At 46.8% G+C, this 26,137-nt stretch overlaps 1 protein-coding gene across 1 annotated transcript in view; it reads left to right on the plus strand.

Annotated features, from left to right (window-relative positions):
- ttn.2 (titin, tandem duplicate 2) overlaps positions 1-23,636 on the plus strand; it is a 254,218-nt gene extending 230,582 nt beyond the window's left edge. The window contains exons 219-248 of the mRNA XM_083996112.1: positions 18-1,784; positions 1,880-2,173; positions 2,279-2,566; positions 2,704-3,003; positions 3,098-3,432; positions 3,604-5,335; positions 5,440-5,742; positions 5,949-6,260; positions 6,375-6,665; positions 6,807-7,106; positions 7,286-7,427; positions 7,522-7,685; positions 7,855-8,157; positions 8,308-8,589; positions 8,777-9,370; positions 9,453-9,743; positions 9,917-10,216; positions 10,693-10,995; positions 11,124-11,426; positions 11,552-11,820; positions 11,951-12,266; positions 12,870-13,175; positions 13,377-13,676; positions 13,953-14,528; positions 14,692-14,997; positions 15,115-15,497; positions 15,587-15,797; positions 15,890-21,694; positions 21,803-22,096; positions 22,336-23,636. Of these exons, the coding sequence (XP_083852238.1) occupies positions 18-1,784; positions 1,880-2,173; positions 2,279-2,566; positions 2,704-3,003; positions 3,098-3,432; positions 3,604-5,335; positions 5,440-5,742; positions 5,949-6,260; positions 6,375-6,665; positions 6,807-7,106; positions 7,286-7,427; positions 7,522-7,685; positions 7,855-8,157; positions 8,308-8,589; positions 8,777-9,370; positions 9,453-9,743; positions 9,917-10,216; positions 10,693-10,995; positions 11,124-11,426; positions 11,552-11,820; positions 11,951-12,266; positions 12,870-13,175; positions 13,377-13,676; positions 13,953-14,528; positions 14,692-14,997; positions 15,115-15,497; positions 15,587-15,797; positions 15,890-21,694; positions 21,803-22,096; positions 22,336-22,628 (17,663 nt within the window). The 3' untranslated portion in view covers positions 22,629-23,636. The remainder of the gene's footprint in view (positions 1-17; positions 1,785-1,879; positions 2,174-2,278; positions 2,567-2,703; positions 3,004-3,097; positions 3,433-3,603; positions 5,336-5,439; positions 5,743-5,948; positions 6,261-6,374; positions 6,666-6,806; positions 7,107-7,285; positions 7,428-7,521; positions 7,686-7,854; positions 8,158-8,307; positions 8,590-8,776; positions 9,371-9,452; positions 9,744-9,916; positions 10,217-10,692; positions 10,996-11,123; positions 11,427-11,551; positions 11,821-11,950; positions 12,267-12,869; positions 13,176-13,376; positions 13,677-13,952; positions 14,529-14,691; positions 14,998-15,114; positions 15,498-15,586; positions 15,798-15,889; positions 21,695-21,802; positions 22,097-22,335) is intronic.
- The last annotated feature ends 2,501 nt before the right edge of the window (positions 23,637-26,137 follow it).

Below are 26,137 nucleotides of genomic sequence, written 5' to 3' on the forward strand. Positions count from 1 at the left end.
CCACTTCTCTCCAACAGAGGAGGCAGATTTGGACTTGGATGTTCCGATGACAACCCAGTATACAGCCAAGGCTGGCCGTGATGTGGAGGTGTTCATTCCTCTGAAGGGACGCCCTGCCCCCAATGTCACCTGGCGCAGAGGTGACCGCAACATTGCTGGTGACAACCGCTTTACCATCACCAGCACTGAGAGAGCCACCACACTTCTCATACCTAAGGTCACTCGTGATGACTGCGGCAAATATCTGCTGGAGATCGAGAATGGTGTTGGTGAGCCCAAGATCATTACGGTTTCCCTGAAGGTTCTGGACAGTCCATCCACCTGCCAGAAACTGATGATCAAGAATGTGACAAGAGGAAAGCTGACCCTTAGCTGGGAGGCTCCTCGCATTGATGGTGGTTCCCCCGTCACTAATTACATTGTTGAGAAGAAGGCCTCCACTATGAAGGCATTCCAGGTGATCACTGCTGAGTGTGCCAACACAACATACAAGGTGTCAGGCCTGGAGGAGGATGTAGCTTACTTCTTCCGTGTGTCTGCTGAAAATGAGTATGGTGTGGGTGACACCTGTGAAACCACTGAGCCTGTCAGAGCCACGGAAACTCCAGGAGCAGTTAAACAGCTGGTAATGGTGGACTCCACAAAGACCTCTGTTACCTTGCAGTGGGCAAGACCTGACCATGATGGTGGCAGCCACATCACTGAATACATCATTGAGAAAAGCACCAAGGAAGATCCCACATGGACTCTGGGTGCTACATGCAAGCGCTGCAGTTGTGAGGTCACAGGACTCAAGGAGAATGCTGTCATGGACTTCAAAGTGTTTGCCAAAAATGAGAAGGGCAGAAGTGACTTCTCTCAGATTGGTCCAATAACAGTGATGGACTTCATCATTCCACCAGAAGCCAACCTTATTGACTATCCCAGTGGAGAGCTTGCTGTTCGCATTGGCCAGAACATCCACATTGAGTTGCCCTTCAAGGGCAAACCAAGACCTGTGATCAGCTGGTTGAAAGACAACTTGCCGCTGAAGGAAAGCGAGAAGGTTCGCTTCAGAACCACTGACAACAAGACTGCAGTTACAGTCAGAGGAGCCAAGAAGGAGCATGCCGGTCAATACACCTTGGTCCTGGACAATAGAGTTGTTAAGAATTACTTTGACATCAATGTTATCACTCTGGGGCCTCCCACAGCACCTGTTGGCCCCATCCGGTTTGATGAAATTAAAGCTCAGAGTATCATCATCTCCTGGGATGAGCCAAAGGAGGATGGAGGTGGTGAGATTACATGCTACAGTGTGGAGAAACGTGAGACCTCCCAGGCCAATTGGAAGATGGTTTGCTCCAGTGTTGTCAGGACCACCTTCAAGATCCCCAACCTTGTTAAGGGAACTCAGTACCAGTTCAGGGTCCGTGCAGAGAACAAGTATGGAGTGAGTGAATCACTCAACTCCACAGACGTTGTAGCCCAACACCAGTACAAACCTCCAGGCGCCCCAGGAAAACCAGTGGCCTTCAATGTCACCAGTGATGGTATGACCATTAAGTGGGAGGCCCCAGGTTTTGATGGAGGATCTCCTATTGTGGGCTATCATGTTGAGAAGAAGGACAGAAACAGCCTGTTGTGGCAGAAGGTGAACTCCACCATTATCTCCAATAAAGAGTACAGAATCATTGGTCTCATGGAGGGACTGGAGTACTCCTTCAGAGTCTATGCTGAAAACAATGCTGGACTTAGCCCTGTTAGTGAACAAAGCAAACATGCACTGGCTATCTCCCCTGTTGGTAAGTGCACTGTACACACTGGACACCAGTTTCATCACCCTCAGGATTTTATAGTGAAGCATAATTGTTAAATTACTTATTTCTTGTTCCATCAGATCCACCTGGCACCCCTGTTTGCATTGATGTAACCAGAGACTCAGTCACCCTGCAATGGGCTATTCCCAAGAAGGATGGTGGCAGTAAAATTGTTGCCTACAGTGTGGAAAGGCGCCAAGGCAGAGGCAAATGGCTACGTTGCAACTTCACAGATGTTTGTGAAACGCAGTTCACTGTGACCGGTCTGTCCCCTGGAGACAGATTCGAGTTCAGAGTGATTGCCAGGAATGCTGTGGGCACAGTCAGTCCACCATCCAACTCCTCTGGATACATCATGACCAAGGATGAGAGCAGTAAGTAATTTACTTCAAAAGATACAGACAAATAATCATAATGTGTTTCACATCAGTTCTTTGATTTGCTGATCCCTCCAATACTCATTTTCTTTGCACCTGCAGTTGCTCCTGAGATTGAATGGTCTCCAGACCAAGTGGCCACTCTTAGGGCCGGAGAGAATGTTAGGCTCGGCTGCAGCATCACTGGACGTCCTGTTCCTCAAGTTGTCTGGTACAAGGATGGCAAAGAGATTGACAAGAGGACTATGATCGACATTGAGATTACCACCGGCATTGGCACCAGCAGCGTGTTTGTTCGTGATGCTGACAGGAACCACCGTGGAATTTACACTGTAGAGGCCAAGAACAGCTCAGGAACCAAGAGAGCTGACGTCAACGTCAGAGTACAAGGTTGTTGTTGTTAACACAGATGATTGTGTTTTTATTAACACTTATAGACGAAGATTTCCACATTTGTTTCTGTTACAAAAATATCCCAGCTCATTAAGGTCTTTTTTTTAAATACCCGTACCTATGTTTTGTATCAGATACTCCTGGACCTGTTGAGGGACCTATTCGTTTCACTGGCATCACAGCTGAGAAATGCACCGTGTGGTGGAACCCGCCGGAGAATGATGGCTGTGCTGCCATCAGCCACTATGTCGTGGAGAAGAGGGAGACCTCTAGGATCTCCTGGGCCATGGTCACCTCCAAGTGTGAAGCCTGCTCTTACAATGCCACCAACCTCATCAAGGGCAACGAGTACCAGTTTAGAATCTCTGCTGTCAACAAGTTTGGTGTTGGCAAACCACTGGACTCTGATCCCATCATTGCACAGATGCAATACAGTAAGTAAAATCACTCACAAATGTTCCAATATATTGACTCAACCGAAAGAGCTTGATTTTTATAACCCACAATGTTTTCTACTCTCTTCCTCAGCCGTGCCCGATGCACCTGGTACTCCAGATGCCACACATATAACAGGAGACAGCATCACCCTAGGCTGGACCAGGCCAAGGACGGATGGAGGTAATGAGATCAAACACTACATCCTGGAGAGGAGAGAGAAGAAGAGCCTGCGCTGGGTGAAGGTTTCCTCCAAGAGGCCCATCACAGAGCTAAGGCATCGCGTCACCCGTCTCACGGAAGGATACGAGTATGAATTCCGTGTCATGGCTGAAAATGGCGCTGGTGTTGGACCAGCCAGCAGTACTTCAAGGCTCTTCAAATGCAGAGAACCAACCTGTACTCCTAGTGCACCGTCAATGATCAAGGTATGATTGCAATATATATACATATGTATATTGTCAGAGTTGTATTGTATGAAAATTATTTTGGACCAGTAAGTGTTGTGTTTCTACAGGAAACAAAATAAGTAATAGAAATTAGAATCGGAATAGATTAGAGATTATACTGTTAACGCTTCTTTTTTTCTTGACAATTAGGTTATTGATTCCACTAAGTCCTCTGTCACTCTGGAATGGACCAAACCAGTCTTTGATGGTGGCTTGGAAATCATTGGCTACAATATTGACATGTGCAAGGCCAGTCTGTTGGAGTGGCACAGAGTCAACAGCCAGATTTGCATCCACACCAGGTACACGGCTAAGGGCCTGGTACCTGGAGAGCTCTACAAGTTCAAAATCAGTGCCGTGAATGGATCAGGAGAAGGTGAAGCCTCAGAGATGGCCAGCGCTGTTCAGGCTCTGGACAGACTTACGTCACCTGAGATTGACATTGACGCCAATTTCAAGCAAACTCACATCGTGAAGAATGGTGGAATGGTTACGCTTCACATTGCCTTCCGCGGCAAACCAGCTCCTCTTGCTACCTGGTCAAGGGCAGATGGTGAGCTGCCTATCATGGCTGATGTCAACACCACAGAGTCCTTCTCTACTCTTACCATTGAAGGTTGCACAAGGTATGAGGCAGGTAAATACACCCTGTCTCTGGAGAACAACAGTGGGCGCAAGTCCATTACATTCACTGTCAAAGTGCTGGACACACCTGGACCTCCAGGAGCTATCACATTTAAAGATGTTACCCGGGGGGCTTTGACAATGATGTGGGATGCCCCCACCAACGACGGTGGAGCCAGAATCCATCATTACATTGTGGACCGGCGCGAGGCCAGTCGTCTGGCATGGCAAGAGGTCAGCACCAAGTGCTCTCGTCAGATGATCAGGGTAACTGGTCTGGATATTGGCGTACCATATCTGTTCAGGGTGATTGCCGTTAACCAATACGGCCAGGGAGAGCCCCATGAGCTGACAGAGCCTGTCATTGCCACAGAGGAACCTGCTCCACCAAAGAGACTGGATGTTGTTGACACAAGCAGCTCCACAGCCTCACTGGTTTGGCTGAAGCCAGAGCATGATGGAGGCAGCCGCATCAGAGGCTACATTGTTGAATTCAGAGTTAAAGGCACTGACCGCTGGGTTGTTTATGGAGAGTCCAAGTCCCAGAAGATGTTAGTGGAGGGTCTTATTGAGAACACAGAGTATGACTTCAGAGTCAAGGCCAAGAATGATGCTGGAATCAGCCACCCACAGGGTACCCATGGCTCTGTGGTTATCAAGGAGCCGCGCATCGAACCAACTGCTGATCTCAGCAGCATCAGCAAACAGCTCATCACCTGCAAGACTTCCAACACTTTCACAATTGACATCCCTATCAGTGGCAGGCCTGCACCCAAGGTCACGTGGAAGCTGGAGGAGATGAAGCTGAAGGAAACCGACAGAGTGTCTATTAAGACCACAAAGGAGAGAACCACTCTGGTGGTGAAAGACAGCAAGAGAAGTGACAGTGGCAAATACTACCTGACCCTGGACAATGCTGCTGGTGTGAAGACATTCACAGTGACTGTGGTTGTCGTTGGAAGACCAACTCCACCAACAGGTCCTGTGGAAATTTCTGGAGTCTCCTCAGAGTCTTGCACGCTGTCTTGGTCTGAGCCGGCTGATGATGGTGGCACTGACATCAGTAACTATATTGTGGAAAAGCGAGAGTCTGGATCTGCCTCTTGGCAAGTGGTGAACTCCAGTGTGAAGAGAACCACCATCAAAGTGACTCATCTTACCAAGTACATGGAGTACACCTTCAGGGTGTGTGCTGAGAACAAGTTTGGAGTCAGCAAGTCCATTGAGTCTGCTGCTGTTGTCATTGAGCATCCATTTGGTAAGTTCAAAACTACACGCCAAAGTTTGATGCAGTTATTAAACATTTTCAGCTTTTTAGGGCAAATCAAGAGTTCCCATTCTAATCTATTTTTCATTTCACAGTTCCTCCAAGCCCTCCAAGTCGTCCAGATGTGGTATCTGTGTCTGCTAATGCCATTAGCATCAAATGGGATTTGCCATATGCAGATGGTGGCAGCCAAGTGACAGGATACTGGATAGAGAAGAAGGAGAGGAACACGATCCTGTGGGTGAGGGAAAACAAACTGCCCTGCCTGGAGTCACATTACAAGGTTTCCAGCCTGATTGAGGGCCTGGAGTACCAGTTCAGGGTGTACGCCATGAACATCGCCGGACTCAGCAAGGCCAGCGAGGCCTCCAGACCTGTCGTGGCACTCAATCCTGTTGGTAAGGAAATGCCAATTTTGCAAACATTTATTGCATAAACTAATGACACATTCTTCACTATGTCAGCTAATAGTCAGTTAATCTGACTTTAAGACCTGTTCTTTACCGTTCATCTCACTCAGCTTAAACCTGATAAAAGCCTTAATGAAGCTTTGAGATTAAATCTTTGGTATAGTTTTAAAAAACCTCTTCCCCTCCTCCTTCAGATCCTCCTGGTAAACCGGAGGTGACAGACATCAGCCGCTCTTCTGTTTCATTGTGCTGGACCGTGCCATTCAATGATGGTGGCAGCAAGATTGTTGGCTACATTGTAGAGAAGAAGGTGTACAGCACGGACGAGTGGGACGACAACCGCTGGCTCAAGTGCAACTATACTACTATCACTGAGAACTACTTCACTGTGACTAACCTGGGAGAGGGAGAAACCTTGGAGTACCGCATCATCGCCAAGAATGCTGCCGGTGTCCACAGTGCTCCCTCAGAGTCCACTGGACCAGTCACATGCAAGGATGAATACTGTAAGTCAGAGTTGAAAATTTAGCACGGTTGAAACTTTGTGTTCATTCTCAGTTTAAATTTTGATTTTGTCAAATACCTGAAACTTTATGTGCATTGTGTCTTTTCTGCTGCAGCTCCTCCTAAGGCTGAGCTGGACAGCAAGCTGGCTCGTGAGACAGTCATTGTCAGCGCTGGCTCCGACCTCGTCCTGGATGGCGCTGTAGGAGGTAAACCAGAGCCTACAGTGCACTGGTCGAAGGGCGAGAAGATTTTGGAGCTCGGAGAGAAATACTCTCTGACATACACTGCCACCAAAGCCATGGCTGTCATCAAGAGCTGCGACAGATACGACACAGGCAGATACATCCTGACTGTCAAGAACGCCAGTGGAACCAAGACTGCTGCTGTCAATGTTAAAGTTCTAGGTGGGGAGCCAAAAATAAATTGTAATCACATCATTTCAGACACTGAAGTCATGGTCTCACTTAGAGCACTGTTAGCAAGACATTTAATAGAGTAACAGACAGGTGAATCACTGGATTTTCTTTTGGGTTTCTCTCTTTCAGACACACCGGGAGCTCCAGCTGATAAGATCGTAATCAGCAGAGTGACTGAGGAGAAATGTACTGTGTCCTGGAAGATTCCTCTGGAGGACGGCGGGGACTCTGTCACCCATTACATTGTGGAGCGTCGCGAGACCAGCCGCCTCAACTGGGTCATCATGGAGACCGAGTGCAAGACTCTGTCCTGTGTCAGTTCCAGGCTGATCAAGAACAACGAGTACATCTTCAGAGTCAGAGGAGTCAACAAGTTCGGACCTGGAATTGCTCTGGAGTCTGACCCCATCATCGCTAGGAATGCCTACAGTAAGCTGTTGAACTTTAATCAAAACTTTATCCTTTGTAATCCATTATCCAGCTTTATAATTCAGACTAAAGTGTGTCCCTTTTGTGATATCAACTGCACACTTTAAACAGTTAGATAGTGTTATCCAACAAAGATTTGCGAAAGAAACCCTGAACTGACTCTCTGATCTCTTCCCCAGCAATCCCATCCCCGCCAAGCACACCAGAAGTTACAGCAGTGGGCAAGGAGCACGTCATTATCGAATGGATGAAGCCCGAGAGTGACGGAGGCAGTGAGATCAAAAACTACATTGTTGAAAAACGAGAGAAGAGCAGTACTAGGTAGGAACAGAACACAAGGAATTTAGTGGATGGATTTTAGTTTTTACTTTCCGAATCTCTCTCATGGCATTCTTTCATTTCCTCCATGGAATAGGTGGACTCGAGTGAATAGAACTTACACCATCTACGACATTCGTCTGAAGATCACCGGCCTGCTGGAGGGAAGCGAGTATCAGTTCAGAGTGACTGCTGTCAATGCTGCTGGAGACAGCCATCCCAGTGACACCTCACCATACATCCTCTGCAAAGATCCCACATGTAAGACATCTCACGGTCCTTTCACATTCTTATTTTCAAATCTTAACAGGAGCAATATCTTAAAATTAAAAGTTCATTTAAAATTGCTGCATTGATTATTTTCCACCTGTTGGAATGACCCTTGAAGAAAATGTATGATATATTTCCATCCATCTTCATCTCCTCCCAGATACCCCAGCCCCTCCATCAATGCCTCGTATCACCGACACAACAAAGCACAGCATCAGCATGATCTGGACCAGGCCCATGTACGACGGTGGCTCAAACGTCACCGGCTACGTGGTGGAGATCCTGGAAGAGGGCTCTGAGCAGTGGTACCGCGCCACCACCAAAGCACTCAAGACCAACGAGTATGTGGCTGCAGGTCTGGCAGCCAACAAGAAGTACAGATTCAGGGTCGCTGCCATCAACAACAACGGTACTGGGGAGTTCAGTGACCCAAGTGCTGAGGTTGAGCCCCTGGAGAGAATTGGTGAGTCGCTGCAGTTAATCCATTATAGATTTGTTTAATATGTTATTAAAGCATTATAAAAAGTAAACAGTAGGGGGAGCTCTTCCTACACCAGACAATGAGGAATCTGCCATGCCAGAAATAAACTGACTCTTCCTTCACTCTGCTCAGAAATGCCTGACCTGGAGCTGGCTGATGATCTGAAGAAAACTGTGTGTCTTCGCGCTGGAGGAACACTGCGTTTGTTTGTGTCTGTCACTGGGCGGCCAACACCAGTGGTGGCCTGGAGGAAGACAGGTGTGGAGCTGCAGAGCCGCGGCTTCATTGAGACCACTGATAGCTACACCTCACTGATAGTGGAGAAGGTTGATCGCTACGACTCCGGGAAGTATGTTCTTGAGGCAGAGAACCCATCTGGCAAGAAGACTGTCACCATCCTTGTTAAAGTCTATGGTATGTCATCCAAAGCTTACAATGAGCACAGTTGTGTTACGATGAAGTGTAAGGGAAATGTAAGTGCACAAATAGGTGCACACCAGTAAATTCACTTTTCTTTTCAGGGATTCAACAGTTTGTGTGATTTTAAAGACACCTGTAAACACACACTGACAGATTATCTCCTGCCATGTCTTTCCTGTAGACACTCCTGGCCCTCCAGGCTCTGTGAAGGTGAAGGACTATACCAAGGAGTCTGTTGTGATCACTTGGGATGTGCCAAGCATCGATGGTGGAGCACATGTCAGCAACTACATTATAGAGAAGCGTGACGCCAACATGAAGTCATACAAGACCGTCACCACTGAGTGTAGGAAGACCCTGTTCAGGATCACCGGTCTTGAGGAGGGTATGCACTACTTCTTCAGAGTCCTGCCAGAGAACATCTATGGTATTGGTGAGCCCTGCGAGACAGCTGAGGCTGTGCTGGTGTGTGAGGTGCCATCAGTGCCTCTCAACCTCCATGTTATTGATGTCACTAAGTCCTCTGTCACGCTCCACTGGGAGAGACCACTGCACGAGGGAGGTAGCAGGCTTACAGGCTATACCATTGAGGCTTGCAAGGTGGGTACAGACAGGTGGAGCACTGTGGCAACAGTCAAGTCCTCAGTGTCCCAGCACACCATCCAACCTCTTATGGAGAATGACCAGTACCTGTTCAGGCTCCGAGCCACCAACAGCAGAGGAGCCAGCGAGCCCATGGACACTGTCACTCCAGTCACAATCCAAGACATCAAGGGTAAGAGAACACCTACACACATCTGCAAGTCATCACATAATCACCTTTGTCATTACTAATTCATGAACTCATCATATTCCAGTGATGCCCAAGATCGACATGACCAACATCCCTCAGAAGATTGTCCATGTACACCGCGGCAAACCCATCGACCTTAACATCCCAATAAAAGCCAAACCACACCCCGAATGCTCTTGGTCCTTCGCTGGTGTCAAGCTGAAGGACAGCCTGGATCGTATCAAGATTGACAGCAATGGCAAATACACCCACCTTGTCATCCGTGAAACCACAATCAATGACACGGGAGACTACACACTGGAGGTGAAGAATGCCATTGGAATGGCAACTGAGGTCATCAAGGTCATCATCCTTGGTAAGGAGATTTCATTCACTCAAATTAGTTACACAGAAGAGATTTGTGTGTGAGTTTAATTTTAAGGTTTAAGAATCAAAAATGCATTAACCAACAATATCTTTTGATGATTTATTCTACAAATGAAATTCAGATTCAAAACATTAAAGACTAATTGTGCTCTGTCCATCCAGACAAACCTGGCATCCCTGTTGGCCCAATGAAGATTGAGGACACTGACGGTGTGTCAGTGACAGTGAGCTGGGAACCTCCAGAGAAGGATGGTGGAGCCAATGTTGGTGGCTACGTGGTGGAGCAGCGTGACGCCCATCGGCCAGGCTGGATCACCATCTCAGAGTCGGTGACCCGACCTTGCTTCAAGTTCACAAGACTGACAGAGGGAACAGAATATGTGTTCCGCGCTGCTGCCATGAACCGCTTCGGTGTAGGTGGCTTCCTGCAGTCTGAGGTGGTGGAGTGCAAGAGTCCCAAGAGTGAGTTCCCCCCGTCATTGTAATCTTCCTGTGCCAGCATACACTGCTGAATTTTGATTTTACTAGTCCTTTTGTTTTTTGTCAAGAAATCAACTGAAATAAGTTTACAATTACACAGTAACACTTTAATGGCTACCAAGAATGCCGTAGCAACCAAAAGGCTAAACTCTGCACCTTTTTTCTGTCAACTAATGCAACAATTCTAATTAATAATTTACTGGTCATGTAACAGTAAAAAATAGTAACTCTTAATGGTCACCATCTAGTTCATGAAACTTCTCCCTACAAAACTCCTATGGAAACAGTTCAGCATAACCACTTATACTACTGAAACTCTTACACAGCTCAAACTCATTTATGTATTGTTTCAGCCATTTATCTATTTCATGTGTTCAAGACATCATGCTATTTTATCACCTCCTGTCCTTCAGCCCGGTCAATTTCTCATATATAATTCATGTGATTTTCCTTTGTAGCCATCCCTGGACCTCCAAGCAGACCAGAAGTACTTGATGTCACCCACGAGGGCATGACACTGACATGGCAAGCACCTGAGGACAATGGTGGTTCCACCATTGCAGGTTACATCATTGAACGTAAGGAGGCCCACTCTGACAGGTGGATGAAGATAAACAAGAACCCGGTCACCATGACCAGGTACCGCTCCTCCGGCTTGATTGAGGGTCTGGAGTACGAACATCGTATCACGGCCATCAACTCAAGGGGAGCCGGCAAACCCAGCGAGAGCTCCGAAATCACAGTCGCCATGGATCCAATTGGTACGTGACAACTGTTACTGTAATGATGCTCAGTAAATTTTAATAATCAAAAAACCACCACCTATTTTCAATATGTATTACCAGTTTTGATTCTGTGTTTTATGGATTTTTTTTGTGTTGTTGAACAGAACCTCCAGGTTGTCCAGTTGAGCCCAGAGTCACGGACACCACCAGGACTTCAGTCTCTCTGGCCTGGCTGCCGCCTGAAGAGGAGGGCGGTGCTGTGATTACTGGATACTTGATCGAGATGCAGAAGGTGGACCAGGTGGAATGGACACTGTGCAACACCACACCTACCAAGATGTGCGAGTACACCCTCACCCACATGCCCCAGGGCGCCGAGTACAAGTTCAGAGTCATTGCCTGCAATGCCGGTGGCGCTGGAGAGCCTGCTGAGATTCCAGGAGTGGTTAAAGTCCAGGAGATGCTTGGTAGGAGAACAATTTAATAATTTATAATCTGATTTTGCAGTTAACCATCACACTGTCACTTAAAATGTTTTTTTTTCTGTAATTTGTAAATTAATTGACAAAAACATAATCTGTGTCATCTTCAGGTTATCCCGACTATGAGCTTGATCATAAATACGAGGAGGGCTATGTGGTGCGGCAGGGCGGAGTCATCCATCTGTCTGTGCCCATCAAGGGAAAACCCATTCCCACATGCAAGTGGACCAAAGACGGTCGTGACATCTCCCACCGTGCCATGATTGCCACTCATGATGACATCACTGAGCTGGTCATTAAAGAGGCACACAAAGACGACACTGGTACCTACGACCTGGTGCTGGAGAACAAATGTGGCAGGAAGGCAGTGTACATCAAGGTGAGCAGCTATTGTGGCAGATTTTGTTGAAACAAACCTTTAAACAATAAAATGTCCTCCAGTATCAAAAGTAAAATGAGGAAATACATTTAAGTGAAATTTGTGTTTGTGTTCCTCTCTACTCCTTCAGGTCAAGGTGATTGGTCGCCCAGATGTTCCAGAAGGTCCTCTGGAGTTTGATGACATTCAAGCCAGATCAGTCCGAGTCAGCTGGAGGTCACCATCAGACGATGGCGGCTCTGACATCCTGGGATACATTGTGGAAAGGCGAGAGGTACCCAAGGCCGCCTGGTGTACTGTGGATGCCCGGGTCACTGAGACATCGCTGGTGGTGAAGGGCCTGAAGGAGAACGTGCAGTACCATTTCAAGATTTCTGCTGAGAACCAGTTTGGCGTCAGCAGATCTCTCAAGTCTGATGAGGCTGTTACACCAAAGACACCACTTTGTGAGTATTGATGTTGCATTGCATGGCCAAAATAATTCACTTAAAGCAGAAGTGAGTGATATATTTGTGTTAATATAAGTCTTAAATAGTTATATCTTCCGACAGCAATCACTTACATAGAGTGTTTGGACTGAAACACGGGTCTCTCAGTCCCTCTGCTCTGCTCTGAGCCGAAGAGAAAACATTTATCGTATCCTACAGTTTTTATCCAATGAGGAGAGAGAACGGCATGCAGGGCTGTGTGTGCAGCCAAGGAACGCCGTGAATGTGGTGACGTAGCGACGAGGACTGTTATGGTGCGTTCAAGGAAACTCGTATTTTTCCGACCGTGAAGTGGTACCAGTTCGATCTGGTACGAGTTCACCGGTCGGAAGTTACGAGTGGCCGTTCTAGTGACTTTCACCGGTAAAACAGGTCGGAAAAACACGAGTGGGTTGCCTGGAACGCTACAAAGTCGTAAGTTGTGACTTGAAGCTGTAATTTACGATTTCAAAAGCCTGCCTGGAACGCAGCATTAGCGAAAACGACCGGATCACTCACTTCTGCTTTAAGAGCTTAAGTGTTTAAGCTACGGATTCTATTAACACAATGCTTCACCTCCAGGTCCACCAGAACCACCCAGCAACCCACCAGAGATCATGGAAGTGACCAAGACTACGGTAGCTCTGTCCTGGGCTCGGCCTCGCGATGATGGAGGCTCCCGTGTCACAGGCTACTACGTGGAAAGGAGGGAGGTGTCAACAGAGAAGTGGGTCCGCCACAACAAGACACACATCACCACCACCATGTACAATGTCACTGGCCTCATCCCTGATGCAGAGTACATGTTCAGAGTGGTGGCTCAGAATGACATTGGGCAGAGTGAGCCTGGTCCTGCCTCAGAGTCCGTGGTTTGCAAAGATCCATTTGGTGAGTTAATATTACATGATGCATATTCCAAAATGGATACTCTGGTACAACTTAGTAGAACAAATAGACCGTTACAAGAAATGTAAACCAGTTGGAAACATAAAGGTCATTTTAGCCTTTGCTCATCTATTTTTATGTTTAGGAACGAGTTTTGTCGAACAAAGTGTGAGTTTTAATCTCCTTTTGTGTGTCCCTTTATAGATAAACCCAGCCAACCAGGAGAAATTGACATCATCTCTGTCACTAAAGACTGCATCACAATCCACTGGCTCAGGCCTGAGCATGATGGAGGTAAAGAGATTTTGGGCTACTGGATTGAGTTCAGGCAGGCTGGGGAGAGCGCCTGGAAGAAGTCCAACAAGGAGCGCTCCAAGGATCGTCAGTTCACTATGGGTGGCTTAATGGAGGCCACTGAGTATGAATTCAGGATCTTTGCTGAGAATGAGACAGGATTCAGTCGACCTCGTCGCACACCCATGGGCATCAAGACCAAACTGAGTGGTGAGCTTCTGCGGTCCAGATCCTTTCAATGTTCTGATCAGAGAAACATTGATGTGATATTTCATTAAAACATTTAGTTGACAATTTATTTATTTCCAAATATTTTAAACAGAATGTTGCATTACAGTAGCTAAAAACAAGTCTCAGCCAGTTCATGGTGTGACCTGACTCTTAACAATGTTTCTAACAATTTTACATTTTATTTACATTATACACATTTCAATGTTGAAGTTGATTTTAGATTTTGACTAAACTTTTCTTATTTTGTCTCTGCAGTTGGTGAAGCTCCAGCTTTGAAGGAAGACATCAAAGATGTAACCACCAAGCTTGGTGAGTCAGGCACAATGACCTGTGGTATTATTGGAAGACCACTGCCCGAGATCAAATGGTACCGCTACGGCAAGGAATTGATCCAGAGCCGCAAGTACAAGATGAGTTCAGATGGCCGAAACCACTCCCTCAGTGTTCTGACAGAAGAGCAGGAAGACGAGGGCGTGTACACTTGTAGGGCTATCAACGAGGCTGGAGAGATCGAAACCAGTGGCAAACTGCGTTTGCAAGCAGCTCCTCAGTTCCATCCTGGCTTCCCACTCAAGGACAAGTACTTTGCTGGAGCAGGCACCAGCCTCCGTCTCCATGTTGTCTACATTGGACGCCCCATCCCCCAGATCATGTGGTTCTATGGAAAGAAGCCTCTGAATGTCTCAGAGAATGTGATCATTGAAAACACAGAGAGCTACACCCACCTGGTGGTGAGGAACGTTCAGAGAAAGACAAACGCTGGTCGCTACAAGGTGCAGCTAAGCAACAAATTTGGAACCGTTGACACTTCACTACGTGTTGAAATCCAAGGTAAAAGAGACAATTGTGTCTACGTTTTAGTAAGCATTAGTTATATGCTTGTAGCTCAACATGCACTTGTTTGTAGTTTCAGCCAACAAGTAACTATTAATCTATATGATATATTTTTATGTTAAGGAAAACTGTTACTAATTTCTTCCTTTCGTATTTCCAGATAAACCATGCACACCTGAGGGCCCTTTGGTTGTTGAAGGCCTGCTGAAGAGCTCAGTTATCATCAGCTGGAAGCCTCCAAAGGATGATGGTGGCTCCATGATCACAAACTACATTGTAGAGAAGCGTGAGGCCAAAGAAGGAGAACTATGGCACCTGGTGTCCTCCTCTGTCTCTGGCAACACCTGCCGTGTCCCCAACCTGACAGAGAGTGCTGGCTACTACTTCAGAGTCTCTGCCCAGAACCAGTATGGAGTCAGTGAGCCTCTGGAAATCCCATCAGTGCTCATCATCAAGAGCCCATTCGGTAAGTTTGTTTATTCACATTTGGTTCGCCAGTTTTGCTTTTTTGTGGCTGAAATGTAGAGAGATTCGACTGATGAGACAAGTAGAGCACTAATGTAGCATTCTGTGTGTTTCTCAGAAAAACCTGGCATCCCACAGCAGCCCTTCATTATGAGCTCCACCAATGACTCCTGTGTCGTCTGCTGGAAGCCTCCAAGCAGCGATGGTGGTGCCAAAATTACTGGCTACTACTTGGAGAAACGTGAGAAGAAGCAGAACAAGTGGATGTCAGTAACCACAAAGAAAATTGCGGAGACCAATTATGAGATCAAAGGCTTGATCGAGGGCTTCGAGTATGAGTTCCGTGTCAAGTGTGAGAACATGGGCGGCGAGAGCGACTGGAGTGAAATCTCGGCGCCTATCATTCCCAAGTCTGAACAGGCTCCTCGTGCTCCTGCATTCAGGGAGGAGATCAGGGACATGACTGTCAAATACCAAGCCAATGCCACCTTTGTCACTAAGGTAGTCGATTTAATCCACATTACACCATGTCTATGTGTTGAGTTCCTTTTCAGTGCATTATCTAATGAGATTATCATTCCTATGACAAGGTGGTGGGTTATCCAAAGCCTGTGGTAAAATGGTACCGCGGTGGAAAGGAAATCCTGGCAGATGGAACCAAGATCAAAGCCCAGGAGTTCAAGGGAGGCTACTACCAACTGGTCATCGCTGCTGCTAATGAGAACGATGCCACAGTTTACCAAGTCAGGGCAACCAACTCCACAGGCTCTATATCTACAACAGCCAACCTGGATGTGGAAGGTAATGGAATGACTTGATTGTTGGAAGTTGATCATGTAAATATAAATCGTCATTAATAACAAACTTGTAATGTTTTCTCATTTTAATTCTAGTTCCTGCCAAGATCTACCTGCCCAAAGAACTCCAGGGAATGGGAGCAGTCCATGCTGCCCGTGGTGATCACATCACCGTCAAGATCCCCATCTCTGGCAAACCCGAGCCAGCAGTCACTTGGCAGAAGGGTCAGGAGATCCTCTCCAACTCTGCTCATCACCAGGTCATCACCACCAGGTCCTTCACCTCCCTGGTCTTCCTCAAGGGAGTGCAGAGGAAGGATACTGGCTACTACGTTATCACTGCAAAGAACAGGTTCGGAATGGACAAGCAAACTATTGAGGTGAATGTGGCTGACATACCTGATGCTCCAAAGGCACTGGTTGTCAGTAACATTGGAAGGGACTCCATCACCCTGACCTGGGAGCCCCCTGCCAATGATGGTGGAAGCGACATCATCGGCTACATCGTGGAAAAGTGTCCCACCACTGCTGACAGGTGGATTCGGGCCGGCCAGACCACTGACTGCAGCATCACCATTATCAACATATTTGGAAAGACCAAATACCAGTTCCGTGTTATTGCTGAGAACCAGTTTGGCTTGAGCCATCCCTCTCACCCAACTGAGCCTATCACTACAAAGGAAGACACGTCTGTTATTAGGAACTACGATGAGGAAGTGGATGAAACCAGAGAGATCACCAAGGAGGAGGCTCTGTTCTACAAGGTGAAAGAGCTGTCCTCAAAGTACACCATCTCTGAGGAGCTGGCTCGCTGCCAGTTTGGAGCAGTCCACCGTTGTGTGGAGATTGCCACTAAGAAGACCTTCATGGCAAAGTTCATTAAGGTCAGAGGAACTGATCGAGAGTTGGTCCTCAGGGAAATTGAGGCCCTCAACGTGGCAAGACACAAGAACATCATCTACTTGCATGAGTACTTTGAGAGCATGGAGGAGATTATCCTGATCTTTGAATTCATTTCTGGGGTTGACATCTTCGAGCGCCTTGGCACCAGCAACTTTGAGCTTACGGAGCAGGAGATTGTCCGTTACCTGAGACAAGTCTGCTCTTCTCTCAAGTTCTTGCATAGTCACAACTATGGCCACTTTGATGTCCGCCCAGACAATATTGTCTACACCACAAGGAAAAGCACCATCATAAAGATTATTGAGATGGGCCAAGCTAGGTTGCTGGTGCCAGGAGAGAACATCAGAATGTTGTTCACAGCTCCTGAGTACTGTGCCCCTGAGGTCCATCGCCATGACCTAGTTACAACAGCCACTGATATGTGGTCTGTTGGTGTTATGGCCTATGTTCTGCTCAGTGGCCTTAATCCATTTGCAGCAGAGTCCATAACAAAGATGATTGAGAACATTTCCAGCTGTGAATATATCTTTGACAGTGAAGCATTTAAGGACATCAGCCTGGAGGCTATGGACTTTGTGGACAGACTTCTAGTCAAGGACAGGAAGCTCCGTATGACAGCCCATGAGGCTCTGGAGCACCCATGGCTCAGGATGAAGATTGAGCTTGTCAGCAATAAGGCCATTAGGACCCTGAGACACAGAAGGTACTACCAGTATCTGGCAAAGAGGATTGATACCATTGTATCATCAGCTCGAATTGCATATGGTGGCGCCTTCAAGAACCAGAGAGGACTGGCTGTAGGTAAAGTGAAGATTGGAACTGAGTACCAAGGACTCCGTGCTGGTCCAGTCATGCATGGCTCAGCTGAGGAAGGAGGCCATGTCAGATTCACTTGTAGCATCTCCAACTATGACAAGAGTACACAAGTGTCATGGTACTTCGGGAACCGCCAACTACACCCAAGCCCCAAGTATGAGATTACCTACAGTAATGGTTTTGCCAGCATCTATGTAAAGGACATTGAAGAGAGTGATGATGGTGTGTATAGATGCAAGGTGGTGAGTGATGATGGCGAGGACAGTGCTTATGGAGAGCTCTTTGTTGAGACAGTGAGGAGCATCAGACAGCACTATATCAGCCGCTCCATCAAGAAACTGAGGAGGAGAGTAGACAAGACTAAGATCTTGCAGAGACCACCAGAGTTCACTTTGCCTCTCTACAATCGCGCTGCCTACATTGGTGAAGATGTCCGCTTCGGTGTCACTATCACTGTGCATCCAGAGCCTCAGGTAGCATGGCTTAAGAACGGAGAGAGAATCAAGCCAGGTGACGATGACAGCAAGTACACATTTACCAGTGACAAGGGTCTGTACCAGCTGATGATCCACAACCTGGACATGAGTGATGATGCTGAATACACAGTCATGGCCCATAACAAGTTTGGAGAAGACAGCTGCCAGGCCCGTCTCACTGTAACACCTCATCCTGTATCAGAAGAAACTATGAGGCCCATGTTCAAACGTCTGCTGGCTAATGTTGATTGTACTGAGGGCCATAGTGTCCGCTTTGAACTCAGAGTGTCAGGAATCCCAGCTCCTACTCTGAAGTGGCAAAAAGACGGTCAGCCATTACAGTTTGGTCCCAAGGTGGTTGTCATACAAGAGGATGTTGACTACCATGTCCTGCACATCAGAGAGACTCTGCTCGAGGACTCTGGTGTGTACAAGGTCACTGCAACCAACTCCACTGGCTCTGTAAGCTGCCAGGCTACACTGAAGGTTGACCGCCTTACCTACACCAGGAGAGAGTACAAGACCGAGGAGGAGAAATACAGACACATTCAGAAGCAAATTGAGAAGACCAACAAGATGGCTGAGCACATCGCTGCCACTGAGGAGCTTGTACCTCTTAACCCCACAGCTCAGGAAGCCATCAAATTTGCTGCAGAGATGTACAAGCCTGCAGTGAGCACCAAAAATGTTGAGGGTGAGTTTGACATCACAGTGCACAAGTCTGAGACCAAGAAGCTAGAGGAGGAAAGAAGGATCTTCATGCCATATGAGATTCCTGAGCCTTTACACCATGATCCCACTGTTCTGGATGAAGACAAAACTATTAAGCAATTTGTACCTCTGTCAGACATGAAGTGGTACAAAAAGCTGAGAGACCAGTATGAGATTCCAGAGAGAATGGAGAGGATTGTGCAGAAGAGGCAGAGACGTATTCGCCTGTCAAGGTGGGAACAGTTCTATGTCATGCCCCTCCCCCGAATCACTGACCAGTACAGGCCAAGATGGCGTATTCCAAAACTTAGTCTGGATGATCTGGAGACTGTCAGACCCGCCCGCCGTTCACCTTCCCCTGAATCTGAGGTGTCCTTCAGATCCAGGAGGAGATCTCTCGGAGACCTTAGTGATGAGGAGCTGCTGGTGCCCGTGGACGACTACCTTTCAAGGAGGAGAGCAAGTGCGGAGAAAATGATGCTGGAGGATGAACTTGAGCTCGGCTTCTCTGCCTCTCCTGCCATTAGCCCTGTGCGTATTGAGAGACGCGCTGTGGAACACGAAGAGAGGAGGCATGAGGTTAGACATGAGGCTGTTGAGGTTTCTGCTACAAAGAAGAAACGTACTGTTTCCCAGTTCATGAGAAGGAGAAGGTCTTTGTCACCCACATACATCGAGCTCATGCGTCCAGTCTCAGAGCTGATCAGACCATCTCGTGCCCGGCCCTCTGTTGAGGTTGAGGTGGAGGGAGAGATTGTGGAGAGAAGGTCCCCCACCCCAGAGAGGACCCGTCCCCGATCTCCCAGCCCCATAAGGTCAGTTGAGAGGTCATCCCGTTCTTCCTCCAGGTTTGAGCGGTCAGCCCGCTTTGACATCATGTCACGCTATGAGGCCAGAAAAGCTTCTCTGAAGGCTGAGAGGAAATATCAGGTGGTTAGCCAGACACCTTTCAGTCTTGACCACGCTCCCCGTGTGACCGTCAGAATGCGTTCCCATCGCATACCCCTCGGCCAAGACACCAAATTCACCTTGAACATCCAAACCAAGCCAGAGGCTGAGATCCAGTGGTTCCACAATGGAACTGTAATCTCTGAAAGCAGCGAGAAATACATTTTCTCCAACTTGAGTGGTGTTCTGTCTATCACTATCCTGGAGTGCCAGGAAGAGGATAGCGGCACATACCGCTGTGTGTGCTCTAACTCCAAGGGAGAGGCATCAGACTATGCCACCCTGGATGTGTCAGGTGGCAGCTACACCACCTTCTCGTCTCGCCGCAGGGATGAGGACGTTCCTAAAGCACATGTCCCTGAAGTAACTCGCATTGATCACTATCACACCACCCACTTCAAAGCTGGCTACGCCTCACAGACCCACTTTGAGGTGGAGGAGACCAAATCTAAGCTAACAGAGACACGGGAGGTTGTGACACGTGAAAGATATGCTGCGTCCTCTGAGCGGTATTCCTCCGCTGAGAGGTACGACTCTTCCGTCAAGTACGCCTCCACTGAATACCTGTCATCTGGTTCCTCCTACTCATCGGACAAATTTTCTCTAACTGGGAAGCATGCCACATCTGAAACCAAGGTCAAGTCATCGGCTGCTGCTGTGGCTGAGGAGGTGTCTGTTCACAAAGTGAAGCCTTCTCTTTCTGCCAGAATCCTCACCAAGCCCCAGTCTGTGACCGTCTCAGAGGGAGAAACAGCCAGATTCTCCTGCGACATTGATGGAGAGCCTGCACCCACTGTGACATGGGTGCATGAGAGCAGAACTCTTGTCTCCTCTCACCATGTCCAGGTCACCACAACTCAGTACAAGTCCAGCCTGGAGATCTCCTCTGTGACATCTTCCCATGAGGGCAGTTACACAGTCATTGTAGAGAACTCAGCGGGCCGACAGGAGGCTCACTTCACTTTAACCATTCGCAGAGCAGCTCCCAAAGAGGAAGTCAAGGCTGTCAAATCCCCTGAGCCATCTGTAAAATCACCCACTCCCAGTGTAAAGTCACCAGAGCCTTCAGTCACATCACCTACTCCGTCCATAACTTCCCCTGTCCCCAGTGTGAAGTCTCCTGAACCCAGCATAAAGTCCCCTGAGCCTTCAATTAAATCACCAACTCCAAGTGTTAAATCCCCTGAGCCAAGTGTAACATCTCCCGTTCCAAGTGTGAAGTCACCCACACCAAGTATAAAGTCTCCTGAACCAGAAGGAATTAAATCTCCCCGGAGCGTTAAGTCTCCTGAGCCAACCTCTCCTGCACCTGGCTTGAAATCACCAGCTCCAGGCGTAAAATCTCCTGAACCTGAAGGAATTAAGTCTCCAAGGGGTTTCAAGTCTCCAGAACCTAGACTCAAGTCTCCGCCACCAATTAAATCTCCAGACAGAGTGAAGTCACCTGAACCCGAGGGAGTGAAATCTCCTCGTGGCCTCAAATCTCCAGAACCTGCAGGACTTAAAACACCAAGAGGTTTGAAGTCCCCAGAACCTGTGGGAATCAAAACACCAAGAGGCATCAAGTCACCAGAACCTTCAGGCATCAAATCACCCAGGGCCTTAAAGTCCCCTGAGCCTGAGGGATTGAAATCTCCTCCAAGAATGAAGTCTCCTCCACCAATTATGTCTCCTAAGAGGGTGGTGTCTCCACCCACTGTCAAATCCCCAATCCCAAAGCCTCCCAAGGTCCTGAGCCAAGTAACAGCTGAGGCCCATGAGGGCTCCGTGAGGATGTCCTGTGTCTGTGAGAGCAGCGTCAGGGAGGTGGTGTGGTTTGTCAATGGGAGGAGACTTTCGCAGAGCAGCCACTTTGAGATGCACTACTCTGAGGGCTCCTGCAGCCTTCTGATCCATGATTTGGCGGACAGTGACCAGGGAGAGTACACCTGTGAGATGACATCAGAGGGAGGAGTCTCCAAATCCTCCTTCTCCTTCACTGGACAGGTGTTCCAGTCCATACGCATGAAGGTCACAGCCTACCGTGAGCAGCAGTTGGCAGTTAAAGGTGAGAACCCCGCTAAAGTATCCGAGAGTGTTTAGTCCAATTTCAATTTCAATTGAATTTCCATTTGGAGATTTACTTATTTACTGTTTCCATCTTTGCCCATAACAGGATCAATGATGATGAGTCACAAAGAGGCATCATCAGCCATGAGCTCATCTATGATGATGAAGAAAGAAGTCCACACAATGGAGGAGGCATCCTCCTTTTCTTCCTCCTCCCAGCAAGCAATGATGTCATCCATGATGGAGTCCAGCTCCTTCAGCAGCATGGCAGCTGAAATGAAGTTTGAGACCATGTCCATGTCCAGTATGTCTTCAATGGCATCTGAGTCATATGCCATGAGCTCCAGCAGCCTCACTGAGATGGCCTCCCACATGGAGGGATCCTCATTTAGAGCTATTGGTAAGACTTGTAAGACAAAATCTATTAAACAATGAAGGTGTCTCTGTTAAACTAGCAATGAGTTACTTACTTCTATTCTAATGGGCAACGGAATAGTTTTTATTTTGAAATGAAATGCTACATAAGAAACTTCACAGAGGCGCAAATTCTACCAATGTAACATGATTTTCCTTTGTATTCTGCACTTTACCCAAAACCAACACTACTGGACACTGATGTAAATGCACTGTGGTTTTCAGGTTCTGCTCCCAGGATCGAGGCTCTGCCAGAAGACATCAGCATCGAGCCAGGCAAAGTCCTGACGGTCGCTTGTGCCTTCTCTGGTGACGCCAAACACATCGAGTGGTCCCGTGGCGGTAGAACCATCGAGGTGACTGCTGGAGGACGCTTCCACATAGAGACCACAGAGGACCTGACCACCCTCATCATCACCGGGGTTAAGGAGGAAGACGCTGGAACCTACACCCTCAAACTGTCCAATGAGCTTGGATCCGACACAGCGATTGTTCACATTAGCATTCGATCAGTGTAAAAAAAAAAAAAATCTAATCTTCCCCTTTTCCCTACTTCCATGCCTTTTTATTTATTAATTGAGCTAATTAATCTACTTGATAAAGATCTGGATTTCTCTTCTTGTAAATATGAACTATTTTTGTACCAATCTTGACATTAATTTATGCCAAACTAGACTAAAGTCTAAAGTTGTTATAAAATGTGCCATATTGGACAATTATGACTTAGGATTTTTGATCCGTTTTTCTGTGACATGTACATAATGTATATAGCCGAATTTAACGGTTATGGGAAATGTATGCATTGTTATTTATGACAATAATATTAACTGAAACAAAATGAAACTAAATGTAGTTTAACAGGAGAAAGTTTCACCTGGAACGAATACCCTGTCAAACAGAGAAACTAAACAATGTGCCTCAACGATAAGTTGAAGTCTTAAGATTGCCTCAGCAGGTGGAGAGGCTCCCTGTTGATGTTAACTCAGAGACAAAACTATGAATGCACTGCCGGAGAGTGAGAGCAGTGCTGTTACAATCTAACAAGAGCGTGAGATCCTGAGTGCTGTTTGCATATACCCTCATGTAAGCAGGACGACTGGACCTCGCGCTCCGACTGATTATGTCATACCGCCATTTTGATGACATGCTCACAGTGCGAGCGGCCTGCACTCCCTGAGCTCAAATGTTTCTTTTTGTTTTGTGCTCTGCTTCTGGCAAACGACCGCTTGCTCGGGCTCCTCAGTCGTACCATCAACCTGGCCAATCACGTGAAACGGGAGTCCGTCCTGTGCTTGTTTGCAGAGGCGGAGCTGTCTCTTGGAGGTCTGCAGCGTGTTTGAGTGTTAGTTCTTAGTTCACCTGTCAGTCAAGCTGGGCAGCACAGATGCACCTCAGAGGACAAAACTAGGCGTGGTCGTGTGTGTTGCCCTGCACTTTGGTTTGATTGAATTTAGAGTAGATTATTTTGCAGCCTCCTTGAGTTTTTCTCCAATTATTGATTTAATAAAGCATGATTATCAGCACTACATGTCGTCTCTGCTGTGGTTATTGGTGTCCATTTTTTCTTCATGCATCTGTCCTGACTGGAAAATCAAAGTTTAAAGAGGCAATGAAGCACTCAGACAACTTAACATAATTCATTAAATGGATTTCCAGTGGACTTAAAAATGGTCAAACTAACATACGAAACAAACATTTAGGAGAAAATTGGAGTTTAATTTAGATTCACATTCACAGGGTTGGTTGCCTGGCAGACTCACTGTCTGTCAGCGTAGATCAGCAGAGGAGTCTCTTTTTTCAGCTTCATTAGCCGTCGCAGCCATGCGGCTCCTTTTTAGCGGGAGTTGATGAAAACATACAGTTTTTTCTAAGTTTTTAACACTAAAACTGGAGCTGCTACTTACATGTTATCTGTGTAAGTCTGATCTTTTACATGTGTTATACTCACTGGTGTGGTGATGCACCATTATTCATTCATACCATTCACACTGGTGGTGGTAGCAAGCTATGCTACTACATCTGTAGCACTACTTATGGCTATGTGCAGGCTACAAGGTATGTTTATTTGTGTAAATTGTATAAAGCTACAGGATGTGCATTGTTGTGTTTATTTTATTATTTCTCTCCTTTCTCTTCAGTTCTCACAGATTGGTCGCTGACTGAAACAAACCCTGTTTCTAAAACATTCTCAGGCCTCATGCTTACAACCCAGAGGAGCTACACCAATACCAGGGGCCTCATTTATCAAACAGGGTGTAAAAGTGCTACTAAATTTTAACGTACGACGAAAAGCCAAAAATGGCGTACACCCAAAATATTTACACCCCTTTCAGATCTATCAAACTGTGCATACGCACAACTGCCCGCAATTTCCATTGATAAATCACACCGGACCCAAGAAAAGTGCAGATGTGAACACGCCTCATATCCAGCCCCGTAAACGGCCCCACACAATCATATATGGTCAATGAAAATCAGCACGTGCATATTAAGTAGCCATGTGCACTCTGGAAACGTGTGGAATGACGTCAGTGGAAGACGGTGAAGACAACAGATGGACGGAGAGCGGAGAAAGAAGCGGAATTTCTCTGAAAGCGAGATACACGGTAACACGGCAATATCAGTCAGAAACATCATCTTGCATTGAAAGGCTACAATAAAAACAAAAAACTCCCAAATCTAAATGAAACAGAGCAGAAAGAAGAATAATCATATTTAATCTGCCCCTTTATTTTAGATTATGTCATAATACTTTAAAGCAGGGTTTCCACTGCCAGTTACTATTACTTTGCAACCCTTTCCTCTAGCACTTTGGGGAACGACTTTGGGGAACTTTTTTTAGGGAGACGGGCAAGTGTTTACATCCGCGATCCTCCAAAGATGGCGCCCAACGTCCCACGGCGTGACGCAACTTCACATTCTCTATTAAAGAAAAAAACATTGAAGTCCACCAGTCTGTGATTTTTCCTAAAATGATGTTGGGCATCACCCCCTTTTGTTAAATACAATAAATATTATTAACACAAAAAATATCGATCATGTTTTCTCATTTGCTTTGATTTGCGCCGACATTATTGTGCTTGCTGCTTGCTTGTGTGTCCAGTCTGGCTACTTAACACACGCACGTCGCAGAAATTATTTTCCAGACTGGACAGACTGGTTGTGGAAGAGGTGTAGCCTACATGCAGGGGGAAAATATCAATATGATATCAAAAGAAAACAAAATTCGTTTTATAAAGCCAGTATTTAGGAGCAAACTAGTGTAAATGCACAGGGGAAAAATCAGAGTCGCTGTGCTTTTCATGTAAAGTGCCGAAGTCAACACGTGTGCGGCGGTGGGGGGGGGGGGGGGGGGGTCATCATCACCACCACTACTTCAAATGTCTACTCCCCACTCCTCTCTCCTTGCACACTGCAGTTCTCTGACTCAGCAGCGGCGTCGCCAATTCCTCCTGTTCTTCAAAAAGCGTGTAAATCGCGGTACGCCATGGTCAGACTGGTCGTAAATTTCTGCACTTTCTCCTGACAGGTTTTGGTTTGATAGATCCCAAATTAGGCGGAGAAAAATGCGTACGCACAAAACGGGGGAAAGAGCGGAAGTTTAGAAATAAAAGCAAAACCATACAGATTAGTCAGATTTTTTTTTTATTGATACACAACACATCCATGCAAATCAGTACGACAAAATGATTTATATTGTTTTATACTTGGGTGATTATATTGTCAGTTTAAGCTTGTTAGGACTAAGATGCATTTATTGTAAGATCCTTAATTTGTAAACTGTCACTTTATCTTGCCCTACTGCAATATTTAAGCAAAGCTGATCTTGCTGCTACCAGCAGTTACCTCTATAATTGTTCTTCTTCTTCTTCTTTTTTTTTTTTACTCATCAAATAATCGTGGCTCAGTAAACTGTTCATTATAAGCATCAGGTCAGGGAGCGAGGCAGAGAGCATTTCACTCAGTACGTTTACATGCAGAGCTTAATCGAGCTATGCTCAAAATTCGATTTTGGCGTCAAGTCGAA

Source organism: Trachurus trachurus (assembly GCF_905171665.1).
Source record: "Trachurus trachurus genome assembly, chromosome: 21".
Taxonomy (NCBI): Eukaryota; Metazoa; Chordata; class Actinopteri; order Carangiformes; family Carangidae; genus Trachurus; species Trachurus trachurus.